Source organism: Littorina saxatilis, linkage group LG9 (assembly GCF_037325665.1).
Source record: "Littorina saxatilis isolate snail1 linkage group LG9, US_GU_Lsax_2.0, whole genome shotgun sequence".
In the NCBI taxonomy this organism is placed as follows: Eukaryota; Metazoa; Mollusca; class Gastropoda; order Littorinimorpha; family Littorinidae; genus Littorina; species Littorina saxatilis.
In genome coordinates this window covers 19608862-19630757 of record NC_090253.1, presented here as the reverse complement: position 1 = coordinate 19630757, position 21896 = coordinate 19608862, and the positions used below count along the sequence as shown (strand labels likewise).

Genomic DNA, 21896 nt, shown 5'->3' with positions numbered 1-21896 from the left:
TCAGTCGGTAGCGCGCTGGATTTGTATCCAGTTGGCCGCTGTCAGCGTGAGTTCGTCCCCACGTTCGGCGAGAGATTTATTTCTCAGAGTCAACTTTGTGTGCAGACTCTCCTCGGTGTCCGAACACCCCCGTGTGTACACGCAAGCACAAGACCAAGTGCGCACGAAAAAGATCCTATAATCCATGTCAGAGTTCGGTGGGTTATAGAAACACGAAAATACCCAGCATGCCTCCCCCGAAAGCGGCGTATGGCTGCCTAAATGGCGGGGTAAAAACGGTCATACACGTAAAAGCCGTGGGAGTTTCAGCCCATGAACGAACAAACAAACAAACTCATGGGCACTAGTGGGCTTTTACGTGTATGGCCAGGGGCGGATCACACCATTTTTAAGGGGGGGTTTCCACATTTCTTTCAGGAACAATTCGACAACGCGAAGCGGAACAAGGGGGGTCCGGGGGGTATGTTCCCCCGGAAAATGTTGATAACATAACGGAAAATGGAGAAATCTGGTGAAATCTGAGCCATTATGCTAAAGGGGGATAATCAATAAAAACACAAGCCTTATGATCAGTCAAGTTCAAATTTACTGGACTGATAAAGCAACATAGTTTAAAGTTTTGGCATAAAATGGGCACGGATTGACGGAAGATAAGCATGGCTAGGGGGGGTAACGGCTTTATTGTGAAATTCCATCCCTCCAAAAGCTGGGCCCAGGTTAGCTGGCAACAACGGGTCTCAGCTCCGCTGCAAACCTTCATTTGTGACCCTCCACCACGAAATGAGTCGCATGTCACCTCGCGCGGTTCTGCGCTAGGCTTAATATAAGTCCGGGGAGTGTCTGGTAACAGTGTGAGGGTCACCTTAGTCACAGGCTTATAACTCAAACAGTTTTCACTCTTTTCTAAAACGGGTTTCACCACTGGATAGAGCATAAAAAACTCTTTAGGAAAATGTAAAAAATATGAAAATCATGCAAAGGTGACATGCGACTCATTCCGTGGTGGAGGGTCACATTTACCCTTCTACTTGAAGGTTGCTTCCACTTTGTCATAAACTCATTTATAGCTAATGCCCAAATGTATTTATGTTTCTGTTTGGGGGGAAGACGGGAGGTTGACATAAAGGGAGACATTTAGGAATTGGAGAAGAAACTTCAAAATGTTTCAAAAACGTTACGCCACCCCTGTGTATTTGTGTTGCCTTTTTACATGCACCGTCCTGAAAACTTGATTGAGATTTCGTCACATTAAACAACAGGGAAGAGGGAATGAATACATTCTTTTCATAATGACTGGCTTAATTAATGAAGCTAACAAAGTAACATATCTGTTTTTTCCATGACCTAACAGTTTTCATTTTGCCTGCTGGAGGCCTTCATCTTTAAATTGTTCCAAACATTATTTGTGGTCAGTGTCAGTATTTGGCATTCTTGCTCAGCAGCAGTAAGAGTTTATAGCTGCTATTTTATTTTTCAGGTGATCCCATCGTTCGATGCTTCGATCATGGTCAGTCAAACCCTACTTACTACGTCCAGTTTGGCGACAAAAAGATGGTGCTTCGCAAAAAGCCGGTGAGTTGGCTGTATCTGCTTAATCTCTGTGTGCAATTCTTGTTATGTCTTGATGTCCATGCGTCGTGCAGTCTGTTAGTATGTATTTGTGAGTTGGTAGGTCCAAGTGTGTGTGTGTGTGTGTGTATGCACAGGTATGTGTGTGTGTGTGTGTGTGTGTGTGTCATGATGTGTCTTGTGTGTCTGTCTGTATGTCAGCATCTGATTGTTGGTCTCTTTATCACTTGGTCTGTGTGTCAGAATATGCATAGGTCTCTTTTTCTACCTGCCTGTAAGTTAAGTCTGAAAATTGTTACATGTATACCCTATTGCGTTATATCAGCCAGATTATTGTCAAATGTATTGACTGATCTTTAAATGACGTCAACCTTCTCTTTCAGCCAGGCAAACTTTTGCCCTCTGCTCATGCAGTGGACAGGGAGTTTCGTGTCATGTCGGCCGTTGCAAATCATGGGGTACCCATCCCTCCCATGCTGGCTTACTCTGATGATGACAGGTGAGGTTTTTTTGTGGGGAGGGGGAGAAAGTTTGTTTGTTTTTGCTTGGTTTAATGCTTTGAGTATTGATGTTGCTGTGTGTGTGTGTCTGTGTGTGTGTGTGTGTGTGTGTGTGTGTGTGTGTGTCCGTGTGTGTGTGTGTGTGTGTGTGTGTGTGTGTGTGTCCGTGTGTGTGTGTGTGTGTGTGTGTCTGTGTGTGTGTGTGTGTCTGTGTGTGTGTGTGTGTGTGTGTGTGTGTGTGTGTGTGTCCGTGTGTGTGTGTGTGTGTGTGTGTGTGTGTGTGTGTGTGTGTGTGTGTGTGTGTCCGTGTCCGTGTGTGTGTGTGTGTGTGTGTGTGTGTGTGTCCGTGTGTGTGTGTGTGTGTGTGTGTGTCCGTGTGTGTGTGTGTGTGTGTGTGTGTGTGTGTGTGTCCGTGTGTGTGTGTCCGTGTGTGTATGTGTGTGTATGTGTGTGTGTGTGTGTGTGTGTGTGTGTCCCCGTGTGTGTAAGCATGAGCCTATTGGTTCTTTGCATGAGTTTATACGAGTGTGTGAGAGTTTTGTGTGCCACACCGATTTCTACTTATTCATGATGCTGTCTTCAAGGGTGTGCATGCCAGATATCTGTGTGTTTCCAAGTCCCTATACTTTCACTGGAGGTATATTGCTGACATTTTTCTTTCCTTTTTTGTCCCAGTATCGTGGGAACACCATTCTACCTGATGGACTATGTGAAAGGCAGAATCTTCAAGGACCATCGCTTGCTGGCACTGTTACCTGAAGAGCGCATGCCGATTTACGAAGCGTTGTGTGATGTCTTGTGTAAAATTCACCGCGTCGACGTTGACAAGGCTCAGCTTTCTGACTACGGCAAAAAGGGTGAGAGGCTGATGACAGTTTAAAAAAAAGACTATTGCAAAAAGGGTAAGGGACTGATGAGAGTTAAAAAATATATATTATGGCAAAAAGGGTAAGGGACTGATGAGAGTTAAAAAAAAAGATTATGGCAGAAAGGGTAAGGGACTGATGAGAGTTAAAAAAAAAAAACAAGTCGCGTAAGGCGAAATTACAATATTTAGTCAAATAGCTGTCGAACTCACAGAATGAAACTGAACGTAGTCCGCCGCTAGTGCAAAAGGCAGTGAAATTGACAAGAAGTGCGGGGTAGTAGTTGCGCTGTGAAGGATAGCACGCTTTTCTGTACCTCTCTTTGTTTTAACTTTCTGAGCGTGTTTTTAATCCAAACATATCATATCTATATGTTTTTGGAATCAGGAACCGACAAGAAATAAGATGAAAGTGTTTTTAAATTGATTTCGGAAATTTAATTTTGATAATAATTTTTATATATTTAATTTTCAGAGCTTGTTTTTAATCCGAATATAACATATTTATATGTTTTTGGAATCAGAAAATGATGGAGAATAAGATGAACGTAAATTTGGATCGTTTTATAAATTTTTATTTTTTTTTACAATTTTCAGATTTTTAATGACCAAACTCATTAATTAGTTTTTAAGCCACCAAGCTGAAATGCAATACCGAAGTCCGGCCTTCGTCGAAGATTACTTGACCAAAATTTCAACCAATTTGGTTGAAAAATGAGGGTGTGACAGTGCCGCCTCAACTTTCACGAAAAGCCGGATATGACGTCATCAAAGACATTTATCCAAAAAAAGAAAAAAACGTTCGGGGATTTCATACCCAGGAACTCTCATGTCAAATTTCATAAAGATCGGTCCAGTAGTTTAGTCTGAATCGCTCTACACACACACACACACACACGCACAGACACACATACACCACGACCCTCGTTTCGATTCCCCCTCGATGTTAAAATATTTAGTCAAAACTTGACTAAAAAAAAAAGATTATGGCAAAAAGGGTAAGGGACTGATGAGAGTTTGAAAAAAAAAGATTATGGCAAAAAGGGTAAGGGTCTGATAAGAGTATAACCCTTACACTGGTGCAATTCTGTAACACATGTAACATAGCCACTGGTGAATTAACAGAGAGAAAAATAAAGAAAAACACTCATAATAGGTTTTCGCATCCATGGGAGGTAATCGGAACCGACCAAACAGACTGAGCCAGTAGCGCGACATATGTCGCGACAACCAGCTTAATAATGCAGGGCCGCTCACAAGAAATAACGGTTTTAGGTGTGACGAAAAAAAGAACAGGGCCTGAGTACGATGATAAATACAAGACTTATTTTACGACCATTTGAAAAATACATACATCCCCCGTGGCTGCCCGCATAACGAAATCGTTTTTCTCGTGTTTTGAACTTGCCAGTGTTACAGCACAGAGCAGAGTCCGTCCCGCACTTTGCTTTGTGTACATCACGTGGCCACCCAAACTCCCGCACAACGCAACATTTTCACGAGAAAAACACGTTTATTTGTTTGCTTTGTCTGTATTACACATTTCTATCTACATTTACCACTAAAACACCAAGTCGTATACTTTATTTTGCAAGTGAATCGTATTCATACAAAATAACGTTATCACGAGAAGAACAAAGGGAAGACACTCTATTATGCAAACATGTTCCGAGCTCAACTGTCCCGCTCGAACCGTGTAGATCTATTTTTGCGGGCACCCCCCGAAGAAATGCAGCCTCATCGGCTTCCACCTGCAATATATTCGTTTTCATTAGGAATGTTTTTTGTGTGTGTTTTTTTCTTCAGTTCATTAGGAATGTGAGGTCCTGTTCTTCGTCAGGTCACACCTATCTCGAAAACTAAGCGTCGCACAGAACCAGCGCCCCTCCATTATAAGGGTTAAATAGAAAACTATGGCAAAAAAGGGTAAGGGACTGATGGGATGGAAAAGTAAAGTAAAGTAAATGAAATGAAGTGATGATTTTTTTCTCCCTTGTATCAGGCCAGTTTGTGGAGAGGAACTTCAAGCGGTGGGCCCGGCAGTACGAGGCCAGCAAGACGCAGGACATTCCATCCATGGACCGTCTGATGGAGTGGATTCCTCAGCACCTACCCCAGAACGAAAAAGTCACCATTGTGCACGGTGACTTCAGGTGATCTTGTTATAAAAAAGCTCAGTACATTAAGTATACACATCAAGTCTCGTTGGATTTAAAAATATTCACTGATGGGAGCGGGGTAATGGACTAAAACCTCAGTATAGACCACCATACTCAGTGAACAAATATCAGAGCAAGCAAAGATCAACTAGAAAAAAGGTCCTCGGACACACTTGAGTAAACATAGAATAAAAGAGAAAGTACTATAGAACTGCACAAAAATTACACCCTGAAGGGAGGAAAGCAAAGTCCGTTAACTTAAAGCCTCTTATTAATTGGGCGAAGCTTGCTGCACGGACCTTTGGCACTGAATTTTCAGTAAAAAGACTACGTGTAGTCATCACGAAGTCCATTAACTTTGGGCAAAATTAAGGACGGCCTGTAAGAAATCTTGAATCATTTCTTTATTGAGGAGTCGTTCTCACACTGACATGTGCCTGTGCTTCCAGACTGGACAATGTGATCTACGACACATCGCGGCCAGAGGTGATCTCTGTGTTGGACTGGGAACTGTCCACTCTGGGGGACCCCCTGACCGACCTGGCCACCTGTTGTCTGGCTTACTACCTTCCAGCAGAGTACCCTCTCTTCCCAGGTGATTGATTTTTCTTCTTGTCAATCGCCTTTTACACTCAGATTCCAACTCTGGAGATGAAGCTGGTGGTCTTCTGCAGAGCCTCCTCGGGGCCGTACAGCTTGTCTTGGAGGGACGTCGACCTGGGTCAAGTCTCGATCGCTCACTCCTCAGTTGCTGGAGGTTCCTGCAATCCTGTAGGATATGGGCTGCATCTTGTTCTGCCTCTCCACAGAATAGGAGAAGAGAATTGGGGGATTGTTTGATAATATTGTGCACCCTCATTCCCCTCCCCCCCCCTCCCCCACTGACCGACTGGCTACCTGTTGCCTGGCTTACTGTAACCTGCCCGTGGAGTACCCTCTCTTCCCAGGAGATAGTAATGACACGGTTAAACCTGTCCATATAATGACCACACAAGGGACCGACTGAAAGAGGTCGTTATAGACAGGTCGCTGTGGAAAGGTGAGTTATGCAGAATAAAAAATTCTTTGGGATCCTTTGGGGTGATCGTAAAAGACAGGTGGTCATTATTAAGAGGACCGGCACGGTTGGCCTAGTGGTAAGGCGTTCGCCCCGTGATCGGGAGGTCGTGGGTTCGAACCCCGGCCGGGTCATACCTAAGACTTTAAAATTGGCAATCTAGTGGCTGCTCCGCCTGGCGTCTGGCATTATGGGGTTAGTGCTAGGACTGGTTGGTCCGGTGTCAGAATAATGTGACTGGGTGAGACATGAAGCCTGTGCTGCGACTTCTGTTATATGTCAAAGCAGCACCGCCCTGATATGGCACTTCGTGGTCGGCTGGGCGTTAAGCAAACAAACAAACAAACAAATTATTAAGAGGTGATCGCCAGGGCAGGTACAAGTGTATTGTATACCCCAACCCCTTCCCCTAGCTTCTCTCTCTTCATGCCCTCCTCTAACAGTCCTGTCCTTACACCAGGGTAACTGTATGTTTTGATAAGCTGTCAATCATAGCTGCACCCCCCGCGGGTTAGGGGGAGTCCCATATTGGTTGGGACGAGAAAGAATTTGCCCGATGCTCCCCAGCATGTCGTAAGAGGCGACTAACGGATTCTGTTTCTCCTTTTACCCTTGTTAAGTGTTTCTTGTATAGAATATAGTCAATTTTTGTAAAGATTTTAGTCAAGCAGTATGTAAGAAATGTTAAGTCCTTTGTACTGGAAACTTGCATTCTCCCAGTAAGGTAATATATTGTACTACGTTGCAAGCCCCTGGAGCAAATTTTTGATTAGTGCTTTTGTCAATCAATCAATCAATATGAGGCTTATATCGCGCGTATTCCGTGGGTACAGTTCTAAGCGCAGGGATTTATTTTTTTAATTTTTTTTATTTTTTTATTTTTTTATTTTATTTTTTTAAATTTTTAATTTTATGCAATTTATATCGCGCACATATTCAAGGCGCAGGGATTTATTTATGCCATGTGAGATGGAATTTTTTTACACAATACATCACGCATTCACATCGGCCAGCAGATCGCAGCCATTTCGGCGCATATCCTACTTTTCACGGCCTATTATTCCAAGTCACACGGGTATTTTGGTGGACATTTTTATCTATGCCTATAGTATACAATTTTGCCAGGAAAGACCCTTTTGTCAATCGTGGGATCTTTAACATGCACACCCCAATGTAGTGTACACGAAGGGACCTCGGTTTTTCGTCTCATCCGAAAGACTAGCACTTGAACCCACCACCTAGGTTAGGAAAGGGGGGAGAAAATTGCTAACGCCCTGACCCAGGGTCGAACTCGCAACCTCTCGCTTCCGAGCGCAAGTGCGGTACCACTCGGCCACCCAGTCCGAACACCCTTGTGAACAAGAAACAATTGACAAGTGGCTCTATCCCATCTCCCCCCTTCCCCCGTCGCGATATAACCTTCGTGGTTGAAAACGACGTTAAACACCAAATAAAGAAAGAAAGAAAGAACAGTCCTGTCCTCACACCAGGGTAACTGGATGGTTTGATAAGCTGTCAATCATAGCTGCATAATAACATTTGATTTAAAAAACACTGATTGTTAGCATCATGAGATTTTGAATTTGTTCTAGTGACATTAATGCTTGAAGTTTTAAGGTCCAGTATTTTGCAGGAAGAGAGACAAGATTTTTAATTTTAATTCTGACTGCAGGGCTGGCAGACTCAGACTGCAAAGAGTTCGGCATTCCAGAGGTGAAGCAGTTTGTGGAGCTCTACTGCCGCAAGATGAACATTCCTCCCATCGACAACTGGGATTTCTATGTGGCCTTCGTCATTTTCCGCATGGCAGCCATCATGCAAGGCGTCTACAAGCGAGCCATGTCAGGTGAGATTTCCCTAACAGATTTTGTTGTCTTTTCTTGTCCATCAAATTTGTCTTTTAAGAATGAAGTACTTCCCTGCCCCTTGCTTTTTTGCTGCTGACTCAAATACCGAAAGAAGGACTAACTGACATGATGGCTGGCCTAGTTTTGTAAGCTTCCACATAATTTATGTTTGTCATTTACACCAAGATACTATTTCTTTGTAGCATTTTGGCATAGACATGTGATATAGCTACACCTTGCCTTATACTCTGTCAGCAAATTACCTCCACCCCCACCCCTCTCCCCCTTCCAGTGTTAGACAATCCATCCAGACCAACAGTGAAACAGACAACCTCTTACCATAGTATCGTCCACTGCAGGTCAGGGAAGCTCATCCAATGGTCAGTTTGCCGGCGCTTTGACAGTAGGCATGGCTGACCTGGGCTGGAAGATAGCGTCAGAGAGCAACATCCCTCCCACGACGGCTGGTGCTGGCTCTGCAAGTTCTGCAACCTCAACACAGCAGCGGAGCTACTCCACTCGGGCTGGGTCGTCCCAAACTGTGCTGAGTCACATGTCCAGACCACTCTCTACTGAGGCTCATTCTCATTCTGCTGGTAAGTGTGTGCTGTACAGTGGTGCCTAATTGAAGCATTCAAACAGTTTCTGACGGGCGCAGTGGCGTAGTGGTAAGACATCGGCCTCCTAATTGGAAGGTCGTGAGTTCAAATCCCGGCCACTGTCATCTGGTGGGTTCAGGGTGGAGATTTTTCCGATCTCCCAGGTCAACTTATGTGCAGACCTGCTAGTGCCTTATCCCCCTTCGTGTGTATACGCAAGCACAAGGCCAAGTGCGCACGGAACAGATCCTGTAATCCATGTCAGAGTTTGGTGGGTTATAGAAACACGAAAATACCCAGCATGCTTCCCCCGAAATCGGCGAATGCTCCCTGAATGGCGGGGTAAAAACAGTCATACACGTAAAAATCCACTCGTGCTAAAACATGAGTGAACGTGGGAGTTTGAGCCGATGAACGAAGAAGAAGAAGAAGAAAAACTGTTTCTGATAACTGGTGAATTTCCTGGTTCCAGTGTGCGCCTCTGCATGGTGTGTGTGTCTGGTGTGTGTGTCTGGTGTGTGTGTCTGGTGTGCGTGTCTGGTGTGCGTGTGTTTGTCCATCCATGTTTTTATGTACATTTATTACAATGCAAACGAAATGACATTTTCCTGCCAAATTTTGTTTATTGATTGATCATATCTGCAGGTCAGATGGCGGTGAGCGTGGAAGGACTGGCACCGCGAGTGCAAGACCTTCACAGACGTGTGAGGGAGTTCATCGAGCAGCACGTCCTGCCGATGGAGGCTGAGCTACTGCAGAAATGTCTGGACACTGAAAACCGCTATGCTGTGCATCCACGAGTAGAGGAACTCAAGGTTTGATAGAGGTTTTTTTCTGTCTGTCTGTCTGGCTGGCTGGCTGGCTGGGTCTCTCTCTCTCTCTCTCTCTCTCTCTCTCTCTCTCTCTCTCTCTCTCTCTCTCTCTCTTCTCTCTCTCTCTCTCTCTCTCTCTCTCTGTCTCTCTCTCTCCCTCCCTCCCTCCACCCATGCAACCCGCTGCACAAGAGGAATTTATTCTTAATTTATCTTCGGTTGAACCGGCGTGTAATACCTCCTCTCCCTCTCTCTCTCTCTCTCTCTCTCTCTCTCTCTCTCTCTCTCCCTCTTTCTCTCTCTCTCCTCTCCTCTCTCTCTCTCTCTCTCTCTCTCTCTCTCTCTCTCTCTCTCTCTCTCTCTCTCTCTCTCTCTCTCTCTCTCTCTCTCTCTCTCTCTCTCTCTCTCTCTCCCTCTCTCTCTTTGCTTTTCACCAGTCCTTCATCATCCCAATGCTCTGAAAAGGGATGACAGTTTTAAAAGAGCAGTGAACTAATGAATGATACACTGAATTACTCTTAGTCTTCCTTGTGATGGCATAGTTTCTCTTTGAAGACGTCTTCATGCAACCCGCTGCACAAGAGGAATTTATTCTTAATTTATCTTCGGTTGAACCGGCGTGTAATACCTCCTCTCTCTCTCTCTCTCTCTCTCTCTCTCTCTCTCTCTCTCTCTCTCTCTCTCTCTCTCTCTCTCTCTCTCTCTCTCTCTCTCTCTCTCTCTCTCTCTCTCTCTCTCTCTCTCTCTCTCTCTCTCTCTCTCTCTCTCTCTCTCTCTCTCTCTCTCTCTCTCTCTCTCTCTCTCTCTCTCTCTCTCTCTCTCTTGCACCTTAGTGTATTACTGTTGAAACCCCTTCTAAGACCCACAAATCGGGGAAAAACATGTCCTAAAAAGGGGGGAGTCTTAGAATGGAGGTAAATTTTTAGAGGTTATTAACAGAAAAGATGTAAAAGCAAGGACTTGAAAGAGGAGGAGTCTTAATTTTGGGGGGGGACTTAAAAGGGGAGGAGTCTTAATTTTTGGGGGGACTTAAAAGGGGAGGAGTCTTATTTTTTGGGTGACTTAAAAGGGGAGGAGTCTTAATTTTTGGGTGACTTAAAAGGGGAGGAGTCTTATTTTTTGGGTGACTTAAAAGGGGAGGAGTCTTATTTTTTGGGTGACTTAAAAGGGGAGGAGTCTTAATTTTTGGGTGACTTAAAAGGGGAGGAGTGTCACGTTTCATTATCACAATAAGGTGATTATGAACTGTTAGTTACTACTAACTAACTAACCACACCACGATCCACTCTCGCAGTCATACAAATAAATAGAATCAACAAAAGTATAAGTTCCAGACGCCTGTTTATGTAATATCACGCCACCTCCCTCGAGACTTCACTCCAAAAGATGTTCTTTTTATGTTCAAAACATAAAACAAGTGGTCACTGACAAAAATGCCAGTTAAAGTACAGAAAATAATAATAACACGCTGATCCCGTGTATAGTTAGGAAAAGTTACTGATCTGCCTTAAAGTGCTAGTTCATGCAGGTGTCACACACCCCACGTCGTCACCACTCGAGTATAATCATAAATATAACAGATGACTTGGTGGTAAGAAGGGTGCAAAAGACATGGTGCAACTTAGCTTTTTGCCACTGAGTGGGCGGCCCGTAATTAGTCTGTTGTCTCCACAACTGCTCCGTTGAATGTAGTGCCGGCTAGCGTGGCAACGAAGCAGGGAACAGTGGAGACATCAGGCGCCTCACTCAGTCGCTGAAGGTCCTCCCGTAGTCTACCTGCACAAACGAACTTTTACAACAACAAATCAGCTATTTTCCTTCCTTCTCTCCATATCTGCAAAAACCATATACAGATTAGTATTTTAGCGTCACAAAGAGCAAATTATGCGCTACCTGGAAAGAACAACAGAGAGTATTTCATTCCACAAACACAGACTCGTCAACAGCGTTAGATAATGATTTATTGCCTCAACAGCCTAATGTAGGTAGCTCTCTCTTTTAAGCGAATCCGCTTCCTTTTGAATGACACCCGTTCGTCAACGGGAATACAGCCATCCTCCCTCTTGCGCTGAATCCTTATGCGGTGAAAAACCTTTCCCGCACAGCGAAGAAACTTTGACGCCCCGACTGTCAGCCCGCATGTAAACAAAGAGAAAGTGGTCTCTAGTTGAAATTCCTTTTAAGCCCTACTGTGCAAGCAGAACAGCACGTTGAAATACAGTGCAGCAGTCAACGCGTTGAAGACCATCAAACTTGTAGGAAAATAAGACACCGACTGTTCTCTCTCGCTGCTGAGTTTCGAGTGTCCAGTTAACATGTCTCACACAGACAACCTTGACAAAATCACGTGACTCACCTTGTCACGTTCCAAGTTCAGCTATCGCCAGTTTTGCCCTGACAGCAGAAATCACCCACGTGAAATCCGTGCAACACGAAATACCCGTGTTTGCTATGCTCTGTCAGCTAAAAACCCCAGCCGTTGACAGAAAACAGGCGCTTTCTGTCGCAATTCGAGGAAGGCACCCCACAGAGTGACACTTTCTCGATCCATGTCACTAAATCGTGACAAGGAGTCTTAATTGGGGGAGGGGGGGGGGCTTAAAAGGGGAGGAGTCTTAATTTGGGGGGGGACTTAAAAGGGGATGGGTGTGGGTTCCACTGTACCTGATACTGTACCATCATTCTGTTTATTTGCTCCTGCTGCTTTCAGGCACTGGCAAAGAAAGAGAAGCTGTGGAACCTGTTTCTTCCCATTGAGACCGACCCAGAGGTCAAGTTTGGCGCCGGACTCACCAATGTAGAGTACGCTTTCATCTGTGAGCAGATGGGCCGATCGCTGCATGCACCTGAGGTAATCCCTCACCTGTTTCTCTTTCTTTCTTTGTTGTTTTTTTTCTTTTCATTTTTTTTTTATTAATCTAACACCTCATGGTAACTTAGCCTTTTGGCAGGACAGGCGTTGATGTCAGACTAGACCTTAGCCTTTGACAGGACAGGTGTTGTCATCCTAGACCTTAGCCTTTGACAGGACAGGTGTTGATGTCATCCTAGACCCTAGCTTTTGACAGGTGTTGCCTTCAGATTAAACCTTTGACAGGACAGGTGTTGATGTCATCTTAGACCCTAGCCTTTGACAGGTGTTGCCTTCAGATTAAACCTTAGCCTTTGACACGACAGGTGTTTTTGTGAAATAATTGCACAAAACAATAAGGGACATCGCATTCACAGCACCAATATAAAACTGTTGTTACAGGTGTTCAACTGCAGCGCCCCTGACACAGGGAACATGGAGGTGCTGGTGAAGTACGGCACACAGCAGCAGAAAGACCAGTGGCTGACACCTCTGCTGGAGGGACAGATTCGATCCTGTTTTGGCATGACTGAACCTGCAGTGAGTATACAGTCGAACCCCTGTTTTAAGACCTCCCCCTTTTTAAGACCTGCTTTTTACATTTAGTCAAGTTTTGACTAAATGTTTTAACATAGAGGGGGAATCGAGACGAGGGTCGTGGTGTATGTGTGTCTGTGTGTGTGTGTGTGTGCGTGTGTGTGTGTAGAGCGATTGAGAGTAAACTACTGGACCGATCTTTATGAAATTTGACATGAGAGTTCCTGGGTATGATATCCCCGGACGTTTTTTCCATTTTTTCGATAAATGTCTTTGATGACGTCATATCCGGCTTTTTGTAAAAGTTGAGGCGGCACTGTCACACCCTCATTTTTCAATCAAATTGATTGAAATTTTGGCCAAGCAATCTTTGACGAAGGCCGGACTTCGGTATTGCATTTCAGCTTGGTGGCTTAAAAATTAATTTTTGACTTTAGTCATTAAAAATCTGAAAATTGTAATTAAAATTATTTTTTTATAAAACGATCCAAATTTACGTTCATCTTATTCTTCATCATTTTCTGATTCCAAAAACATATAAATATGTTATATTCGGATTAAAAACAAGGTCTGAAAATTAAAAATATAAAAATTATGATCAAAATCAAATTTCCGAAATCGATTTAAAAACAATTTCATCTTATTCCTTGTCGGTTCCTGATTCCGAAAACATATAGATATATGTTTGGATTAAAAACACGCTCAGAAAGTTCAAACGAAGAGAGGTACAGAAAAGCGGCGAAACCACTACCGCGCTGAACAGGCTCGTCAGTTTCACTCCGTTTTGCACAAGCGGCGGACTACGGTCATTGTGAAAAAATGCAGTTCGTTCAGTTTCATTCTGTGAGTTCCACAGCTTGACTAAATGTAGTAATTTCGCCTTACGCGACTTGTTTGAGATTTCCTGTTGATAACCTTTGTAATTTTACCTCTGTCTTTCTTTCTTTCTTTATTTGGTGTTTAACGTCGTTTTCAACCATTCAAGGTTATATCGCGACGGGGGGAGATGGGATAGGGGAAAGGGGGGAGATGGGATAGAGCCACTTGTTAATTGTTTCTTGTTCACAAAAGCACTAATCAAAAAATTGCTCCAGGGGCTTGCAACGTAGTACAATATATGACCTTACTGGGAGAATGCAAGTTTCCAGTACAAAGGACTTAACATTTCTTACATACTGCTTGACTAAAATCTTTACAAACATTGACTATATTCTATACAAGAAACACTTAACAAGGGTAAAAGGAGAAACAGAACCTGTTAGTCGCCTCTTACGACATGCTGGTTAGCATCGGGTAAATTCTTTCTCGTCCCAACCAATAAGGGACTCCCCCTAACCCGCGGGGGGTTACCTCTGTCTGAATACTCCCCTCTTTTTAAGACATGACTTTGTCAATTTGTAGAGGTATTGAAAAGGGGGTTTGCCTGTATGTGTTTGGAGTGGGGGTATTGGGTGAGGGTAGGTATTTATCTGTCTATATCTGTGATGGGGGGAAAGGGTAAGGGAGGAGGAAGGGCGGGGACTGTCCATGACTGTCTTCCTGTCTGTCTGTCTCTCATTGCGGTGTATCATAATATTTGTGTGTTTGTGTGTGGCTGACATTTTTTGAAGCGACCGACAACCAGATTGACCTCGTATGAAACCATATCGAAGACAAAAATAAACTTCCCATTAATTTAATCTTAAACGAAATGAGGCAGAGCGCTGTTTAGAGATTTGATAACCGAAGGAAAGTAAGCGCTCTAAATTTTTTATTTTTTTAATTTTTTTATTTTTTTTTGCTTAACGCCCAGCCGACCACGAAGGGCCATATCAGGGCGGTGCTGCTGCTTTGACATTTAACGTGCGCCACACACAAGACAGAAGTCGCAGCACAGGCTTCATGTCTCACCCAGTCACATTATTCTGACACCGGACCAACCAGTCCTAGCACTAACCCCATAATGCCAGACGCCAGGCGGAGCAGCCACTAGATTGCCAATTTTAAAGTCTTAGGTATGACCCGGCCGGGGTTCGAACCCACGACCTCCCGATCACGGGGCGGACGCCTTACCACTAGGCCAACCGTGCCGGTTCAGCGCTCTAAATGCATACGACATAATTATGTAATGGAGTAAACGAGAGTTATCCGGAACCAATCTCCTGGAACCTGAGAGAATGGCAAGCATTGAAATGAACAAGCGACTTTCATTTTCAACAAGCTCATGTGTTCAACATTTTCCAAGGCACTCTTAACTAACACTTACGTATACAGCAAAAATCTGTTTGTTTACCGATTATTGTTGTTCTCTGTTCAGGTTGCATCGTCGGATGCCACAAACATTCAGGCCTCCATTCAGCATGATGGCGATCACTACATCATCAATGGGCATAAGTGGTGGACCTCCGGTAAGATTAATTTAATATCATATTCTTACTCCGAATCACATTAGCATTGAGTCACCTGAGATGCTTATCACTGAAAAACGCTTACCCGGCTAAAGAATTTAAAGGGAAGCAACCCCATCACCAAAACGAAAGTGAAAGTAGCTTTGGTAATGGGCCAGTACACCGGGAGTTACCTCCCATACGGGTGTATGCCACGTCACTTCCTCTAGGAACACGTGCCTATTATCATACGTCTTTTTCACCTCGGAGAGGACGGTTCACTTTTTGACGCTCTGTGGCTGACCTTGTGTGTTTGAGTGACACCCGCCGGCCACGTTACCCAGCTTGTCTGCTCGCCTTGCCTACAGTTTGGTGAGCTCGTTCCCGTTTGTTGTTGGTTGTTTGCGCTGTTTCGTTACTGTACGTTGTCCGTTTTTTACGGACTTGTGTGTCAGTGACTTGCGTGTTTCGCCATTTTGTTGTGTGAGTTAGTTAGCTAACTCGTGTGACTTTGCTAGTAGCTCTGCGTGCCCTCTTTCTGTTTGGGCAAGTGTAGCTTTAGTATTTTGTTGACGCGTAAGCGTGTGTGTTTACTGTGTTTTCAGTCGTTTTGACTTACGTTTCAGTAAATCTTTTTGGCTTTGCCACGTGTTGTTGACGTTTGTGTCAGTGTCTTGCGTGTCGCCATTTTGTTGTGTGAGTTAGTTTTCTAGCTCGTGTGACTTTGTTTGTAGCTCTCCGTGCCTCTGCTTGTGGGGCAAGTTTAGCTATAGTATTTTGTTAACGCATTAGTGCGTGTGTTTACTGAATTTTCCAGTCGTTTAGACTTATGTTTCAGTAAATTTTTTCGCGTTGCCACGTGTTGTTGTCAACATGTCTGATTCAGACAAGCGCCGTGGCAAGTCGGACCCCAAGGGGAAAATTAAGGCTAAGTCTTCCTCTTCCAAAGCAACGTTACTTGTTACAGACCAAGAGCGTAACACTTTGTTGGCTGTACCAATTTCGGCGCCTAGCGCTGTTACTACTTCTGCTTCTTTTGCGGCGCCTAGCGCTACTGTTACTTCTGCACCTGTCTCTACATCGGAGACTTCGTCTTCTTTGTTAGCACCTGGACAAGGTGCGTTGGTTTCCTCTCTGTTAAAGTCACTGGTTCCAGAAATCCGCAGCTTGGTGCAGGCAGAATTTCAGCGTTCCGTCGCCAGCAGTTCGGCGTTTCCGGCATCTGGCAGTGACGTCCGGGCATTGGCTTCCGTGTCTTTGTCCTCCACTTCCGGCTTGGAGCAGCGTCCTCCCTCTTCAGCGTCGGTTGGTAAGCAGAGCTGGTCCGATAGCCCTCGTGAGGCGCCTGGACGTTCTCCTTCGGGGGACAGCTCTTTCGCATCGGGTCACGACCGATACCTTGCTGATCTTTCATTTCCGGCGATAACCTACGAGGCCCCGGACTTGTTCGAACAGCGGCGGCAGTCGGTTTCGACTGCCGCATTTCCGGCACTTGCCGGAAGTGATGATCCGTCCGCTCCGGCACGCTACGGCGGTCGCGGCAGGATGGAGTATTCACTGACTTCCGGTCCTTCCGGATCGCGAAGTCAACCAGTGCAGTCTTCACTTCCGCATTTTGCGGTTCCGTTGACTACACTTCCGGTTTCGGCCGGAAACGCTTCTTCCTCTTCTGGTGGTTCCTTCCGGATACCAGATAGTGGATTACAGCGTGCGCCTTCCGGCTTTCAAGCGCCTAGGCTTGAGCAGGCATCACTCCACTCAGTCGGGGGAGTGACGTCAGCTCATCCAGCTCCGGTTTTTGCGGATGGTCGTCCTGCTTACCCTTTACCTTCACAGGATTTTGGGCGGCAGGATGACGTTAGTGCTCAGGCTTTTCCGGTTTCCGGTTTGCCAGGGCATGCTTCTGCTTCCGGAACTGGTGACTTCGGTCAGGGTTCCACGTGTGACTATTCTGATGCTCCATCAGTGGTCAGCGAGGAGTCGCGGGGCGTGTTTCCGTCGAAGCTCAAGGCTGTTCTTGACGTCGCGGCGGAAGTAACGTCTCGTTATTTTCCTGAAGGGGTGGTGGCTGCGGACTCTTCCGCATCATTCGTTCCTTCTGCCATGGCGGACTTCCGGCCGGCACAGGAGGATGTTTCTTCCTTCCGGTTCGCCGAGTCTCCGTCAGTGGCTTACCAACTTTCGCATTCACTGGTTCGTCCAGCACATGCGGGGAGTGGTATTCGGCCAGTGCCTGTTCCGTTACTGCTTCCTTTTGGTCCAGTTCCGGAATCAGCTCAGCAGTGGGTGGCTTCAGCTGCCCAAGCCTCTTCCTTCGTGCCTACGGCCAATAGGAAGCTTGGCATGCCCAATCAGAGCCAGAATTGGCTGGCGTCTTTTGCACTCCCTAGGGCTACCCTTCCGGTTTCCCGGGAATTGCTGCCTCTTCTGACTAAACCGATCAAGCGTGATTCGGTTTTGCCGGTTTCCGAGGCTTCCCTCCTCTCTGCTGAGGAGGTTGGACGTCGGCAGATCGAACTGTCCTCCATTGCGGAGACTCTCGTTCGGGCTCTGTCTCGGGCATTGACCGATTCGCTAGTTCCTTTCACTCTCAGTGAAGAACAGAATGCGGACGATGTCTCTGCGCTTTTGGCCGCATTGGCCAAGGTCAATGAGGAACAATTGCGTCTTTCCTCCCTGCAGTACACCCAAGCGGTACTCTGCAGGAGGGATCTCTTCCTCTCGCAGTCCCAATTCACGGAACTGGCTACTAGGGAGACCTTGAGAGTCTCCCCGGTCTCAGAGGAGTCTCTCTTCTGTCCGCTGGCACTGGATGCCAGACAGAAGGAGATTCAGTCAAACAAGGACAGTCAGTTCCTTGACTACACTCTGAAGGGGGTGAAACAGTCTCAGCCTTCTAAACAGAAGCAGGCTCAGACATCGTCTAACCCCAAGCCAGCTCAGAAGCGGCAGGCTCCGCCGGCCGCTCGTGGTGGGAAGAAGAGGACGGCATCGGGGAGGGGGCGTGGCGGCTCTGGAAGTAAGCCACACCCCCAATGAAGCGCTCCCGATCTCACCTCCCTCCCGCCCTCCACCTTGGTGATGGCGGGAGGCCCCTCCCGGGCACTTTCTCGTTGGATGTCGGTAGTAGACAGCCAATGGATTGTGGGAGTGGTGAGATCGGGCTTCCGTCTACTCTGGCGGGAGGAAAAGGCGCCTCTTACCCGAGTGCCTCCGCGGTTCAAGCCCCCCTTCTCGCAGGAAGCACGTTCCGTCTTGCAGTCGGAAATTGCCTCCCTGGAGCAGAAGGGCGCGGTGGAGAGAGTTCGGGTCCACAGCTCCCTGGGATTTTACGGGCGTCTGTTCGCTGTTCCCAAAGCATCAGGAGGATGGCGTCCCGTGTTGGATTTATCTCTCCTCAATACTTTCTTGAGGGAGATAAAATTCAAGATGGAGACGCCAGCCTCTGTCCGAGACTCTCTCCGCCCAGGAGACTGGGTGACCTCGATCGATCTCACGGACGCATACTTTCACATTCTTATGCATCCGGCCGACCGGAAATGGCTTCGTTTCCGGTGGGGAGATCAGATCTACCAGTTTCGCGCACTCCCTTTCGGGCTGTCTCTCGCACCATGGATTTTCACCATGGTGGTGAGACAGGTCTGTGCACTGGTGAGGTCCCAGGGTATCCGTCTGCGGGCTTATCTGGACGACTGGCTCATCATGAACCAGTCCCAGAGCGGCTGTTCGCAGGATACCCTGACGGTTCTTCGAGAATCCAACTCGTTGGGGTTCTCGATCAACCGGGTAAAGTCGGAGCTGACCCCGTCACAGACATTCACTTATCTGGGGATGTCTTTCGACACGGTCGCTTGGACTGTCCAGCCTTCTCAGAGAAGGGTGGACAAGCTCCAAGCCCAGTTTCGCTCCACTTTACCTCTCCTGATGGCTTCCATCCGCTCGCTCGCCTCCATCTTGGGGCAGATGGAGTCTATGGCTCTTCTGGTTTCACTGGGCCGGGTCCACAAACGTCCGCTTCAGTTCGCGCTGAAGCCGTTTGTGGACTCTCCTCTGGTGGACTGGGACGCCCTCATCCCTTTGCAGGGATGGTTCCAGTCTGCGACCCTTCCGTGGTTGGACACGGAGTGGGTCTGCAGAGGTGTTCCGATCGTCGTGCCCCTCCCCGACCTGGACCTCTTTACAGATGCGTCCAGGGAGGGTTGGGGGGCACATACAGATCTTCAGACTACTTCCGGTCTGTGGACGACGGAGCAGTCCTTGTGGCACATCAACTTGCTGGAGCTAGAGGCAGTTGCTCTAGCTCTGGCCAAGTTTCTGCCCTCCCTGTACGCCAAACATGTTCGTCTGTTTACAGACAACATGACAGTGGCGGCGTACATCAACAAGCAGGGAGGCTCGCGGTCCCCGTCTCTCTCGGAGAGGGCTTGCGAGATCCTGGTGTGGTGCTTTCAGCATCATATCACGATCTCGGCCAGGTACCTTCCAGGGAGGCTGAACACTTTGGCGGATGCGCTCAGTCGTTCCGGTACAGTGCTTCAGTCGGAGTGGACGATCACTCACGGGGCACTGCTTCGCCTTTGGGCCCAGGTCCAAAAGCCTCTGGTGGACCTTTTTGCCACAAGGTACTCAAAGAGGCTTCCGGTGTTCGTCTCGCCATTCCCGGACCCTCAGGCATGGCGAGTGAACGCTCTGGACTTTCCCTGGACGGGTCTGGAGGCGTACGCCTTTCCTCCCTTTCCGTTACTCAGCCGAGTAATCCGGAAAGCGGAGATGGAGGAGCCGGCCCTTCTTCTTCTGGTCGCTCCTCTGTGGCCGTCGCAGGTCTGGTTTCCAGATCTTCTTCGGCTCGCCCAAGGGCCCCCCATTCCTCTCGCACTCGTGCGAGGGGAACTAGTGCAGCCCCGAACAGGCATTCCACACGAGGAGCCCAGTCTTCTGAAGCTTCACGTGTGGAAGTTGTTCGGGACTCGCTGAAGCGCTCTGGGGCGTCGTCTTTGACTCTGGACTTGGTGGCTCGCTCGCATAGAGCGTCCACCTCTTCAGTTTATGCTTCCCACTGGAAGGCATGGACTGCCTGGTGTTCAGCTAGAGGGGTGAGTTCGGTGGCTCCGCGCTCTATTCAGGTCGCTAACCACCTCTCTTTCATGTCTTCGCAGGGCGCCTCAGTCTCCTCGTTGAGGGTCCGGCGCTCCGCTATCTCGGCGACTCTTAAGCAGATTGGTCGTTCTGTTCGAGTCGGGGGCGTTATAGCTGCAGTCATTAAAGGGGCTGCTCTTAAGGAAGCTAAAGCTCGTTTGCCCGCTCCCAAGTGGGACTTGTTTTTAATCCTGGAATTCCTTCGTTCTGCGGATTTTGAGCCTTTAAGCGAGGCCAGTCTGTTCAATGTCACTCGCAAAGCGCTGTTTCTCCTTTTGTTGGCTACGGCCCGACGGGGTAGCGAGGTCCACGCCCTGTCGGGTCAGCCTGGAGATATCTCCTTTGAGCCGGACGGTTCCGCATCTTTGCGTTTCCGGCCTGATTTCCTGGCCAAGAATCAGTCTCCGGGGCAGGCCTCTCCGCTGGTTAGAGTTAAGGCTCTGACCAGCGCGTTGGCCCCGGATGACCCCGATTCGGTCAATTGCCCTGTGAGGGCACTTCGTCTGTACTTAGCCCGGACTCAGCCGATTCGGTCTAGTTCTCAGAAGTTGTTGTTTATCTCTCTCCTTACTAGGCGCGAGAAAGATTTGTCGAAGGTAACGTTGGCCCGGTGGGTGTCCTCGCTCATCAAGCAGGCTTATGAGTGGAGTCGCACAAAGAGGGGGGGGGTTATGCCCTCCTTGCCACTTGACTCGGCCCGAGCCCATGAAACGAGGGCGTGGGCATCCTCTCTGGCAGTTCTGCGCTCCAGACGTCTAGAGGAGGTGCTGACAACTGCGTATTGGCGTTCCGAAGATGTTTTCATAAACTTTTATCTTCGGGACGTCACAGCTCTTCGACAGGATGGCTCCAGAGGCCTTCCAGCGCTCATAGCAGCAGGCCAGTTCCTGTCCAGAACTTGATGGTGAGTTTTGATTCATTTCTAGCCCACCGCCTTGTTGATGTTATCTGCTAATGTGATTCGGAGTAAGAATATGATATTAAATGGAAAATTTCCTAAATAAATTATCATTTAATTAATATACTTACCCGAATCACATACTGTATTCCCTCCCACCTGCCCCGCTTATGGTTTTAAGATTTTTTAAAGCCGTATGATAATAGGCACGTGTTCCTAGAGGAAGTGACGTGGCATACACCCGTATGGGAGGTAACTCCCGGTGTACTGGCCCATTACCAAAGCTACTTTCACTTTCGTTTTGGTGATGGGGTTGCTTCCCTTTAAATTCTTTAGCCGGGTAAGCGTTTTTCAGTGATAAGCATCTCAGGTGACTCAATGCTAATGTGATTCGGGTAAGTATATTAATTAAATGATAATTTATTTAGGAAATTTTCCATTAAATGACAAACATAACTTGCCGTTAGGTTGCAGCTGGGCTTTTAACGCATTGATTGGAAACAAACTCACAAGAATGAATGCTCAATAAAGAGGTGGATTTTGCCTGATTTTGAGAAGCGAGCTTTGTTGTTCAATTTGAAATATATGAAAGTAAATAGATTTTACTGGAGCGTGACAGGGTGATGTAGTAGTCCCCCTTGTCACAGTAGCTGCTCTGCAGGGTTGTCTGCCTTGAATACTGAGCTATTCATAGCTCAAA

General features: G+C 47.0%; 1 protein-coding gene across 1 annotated transcript in view; it reads left to right on the top strand.

The window, feature by feature from the left end:
• Positions 1–21896, top strand: part of LOC138975551 (acyl-CoA dehydrogenase family member 10-like) — a 66941-nt gene that overhangs the window by 40621 nt on the left and 4424 nt on the right. Inside the window, exons 7-17 of the mRNA XM_070348261.1 lie at positions 1478–1572; positions 1953–2068; positions 2745–2926; positions 4937–5087; positions 5543–5688; positions 7823–7996; positions 8357–8593; positions 9242–9411; positions 12119–12259; positions 12662–12799; positions 15093–15183. Of these exons, the coding sequence (XP_070204362.1) occupies positions 1478–1572; positions 1953–2068; positions 2745–2926; positions 4937–5087; positions 5543–5688; positions 7823–7996; positions 8357–8593; positions 9242–9411; positions 12119–12259; positions 12662–12799; positions 15093–15183 (1641 nt within the window). The remainder of the gene's footprint in view (positions 1–1477; positions 1573–1952; positions 2069–2744; positions 2927–4936; positions 5088–5542; positions 5689–7822; positions 7997–8356; positions 8594–9241; positions 9412–12118; positions 12260–12661; positions 12800–15092; positions 15184–21896) is intronic.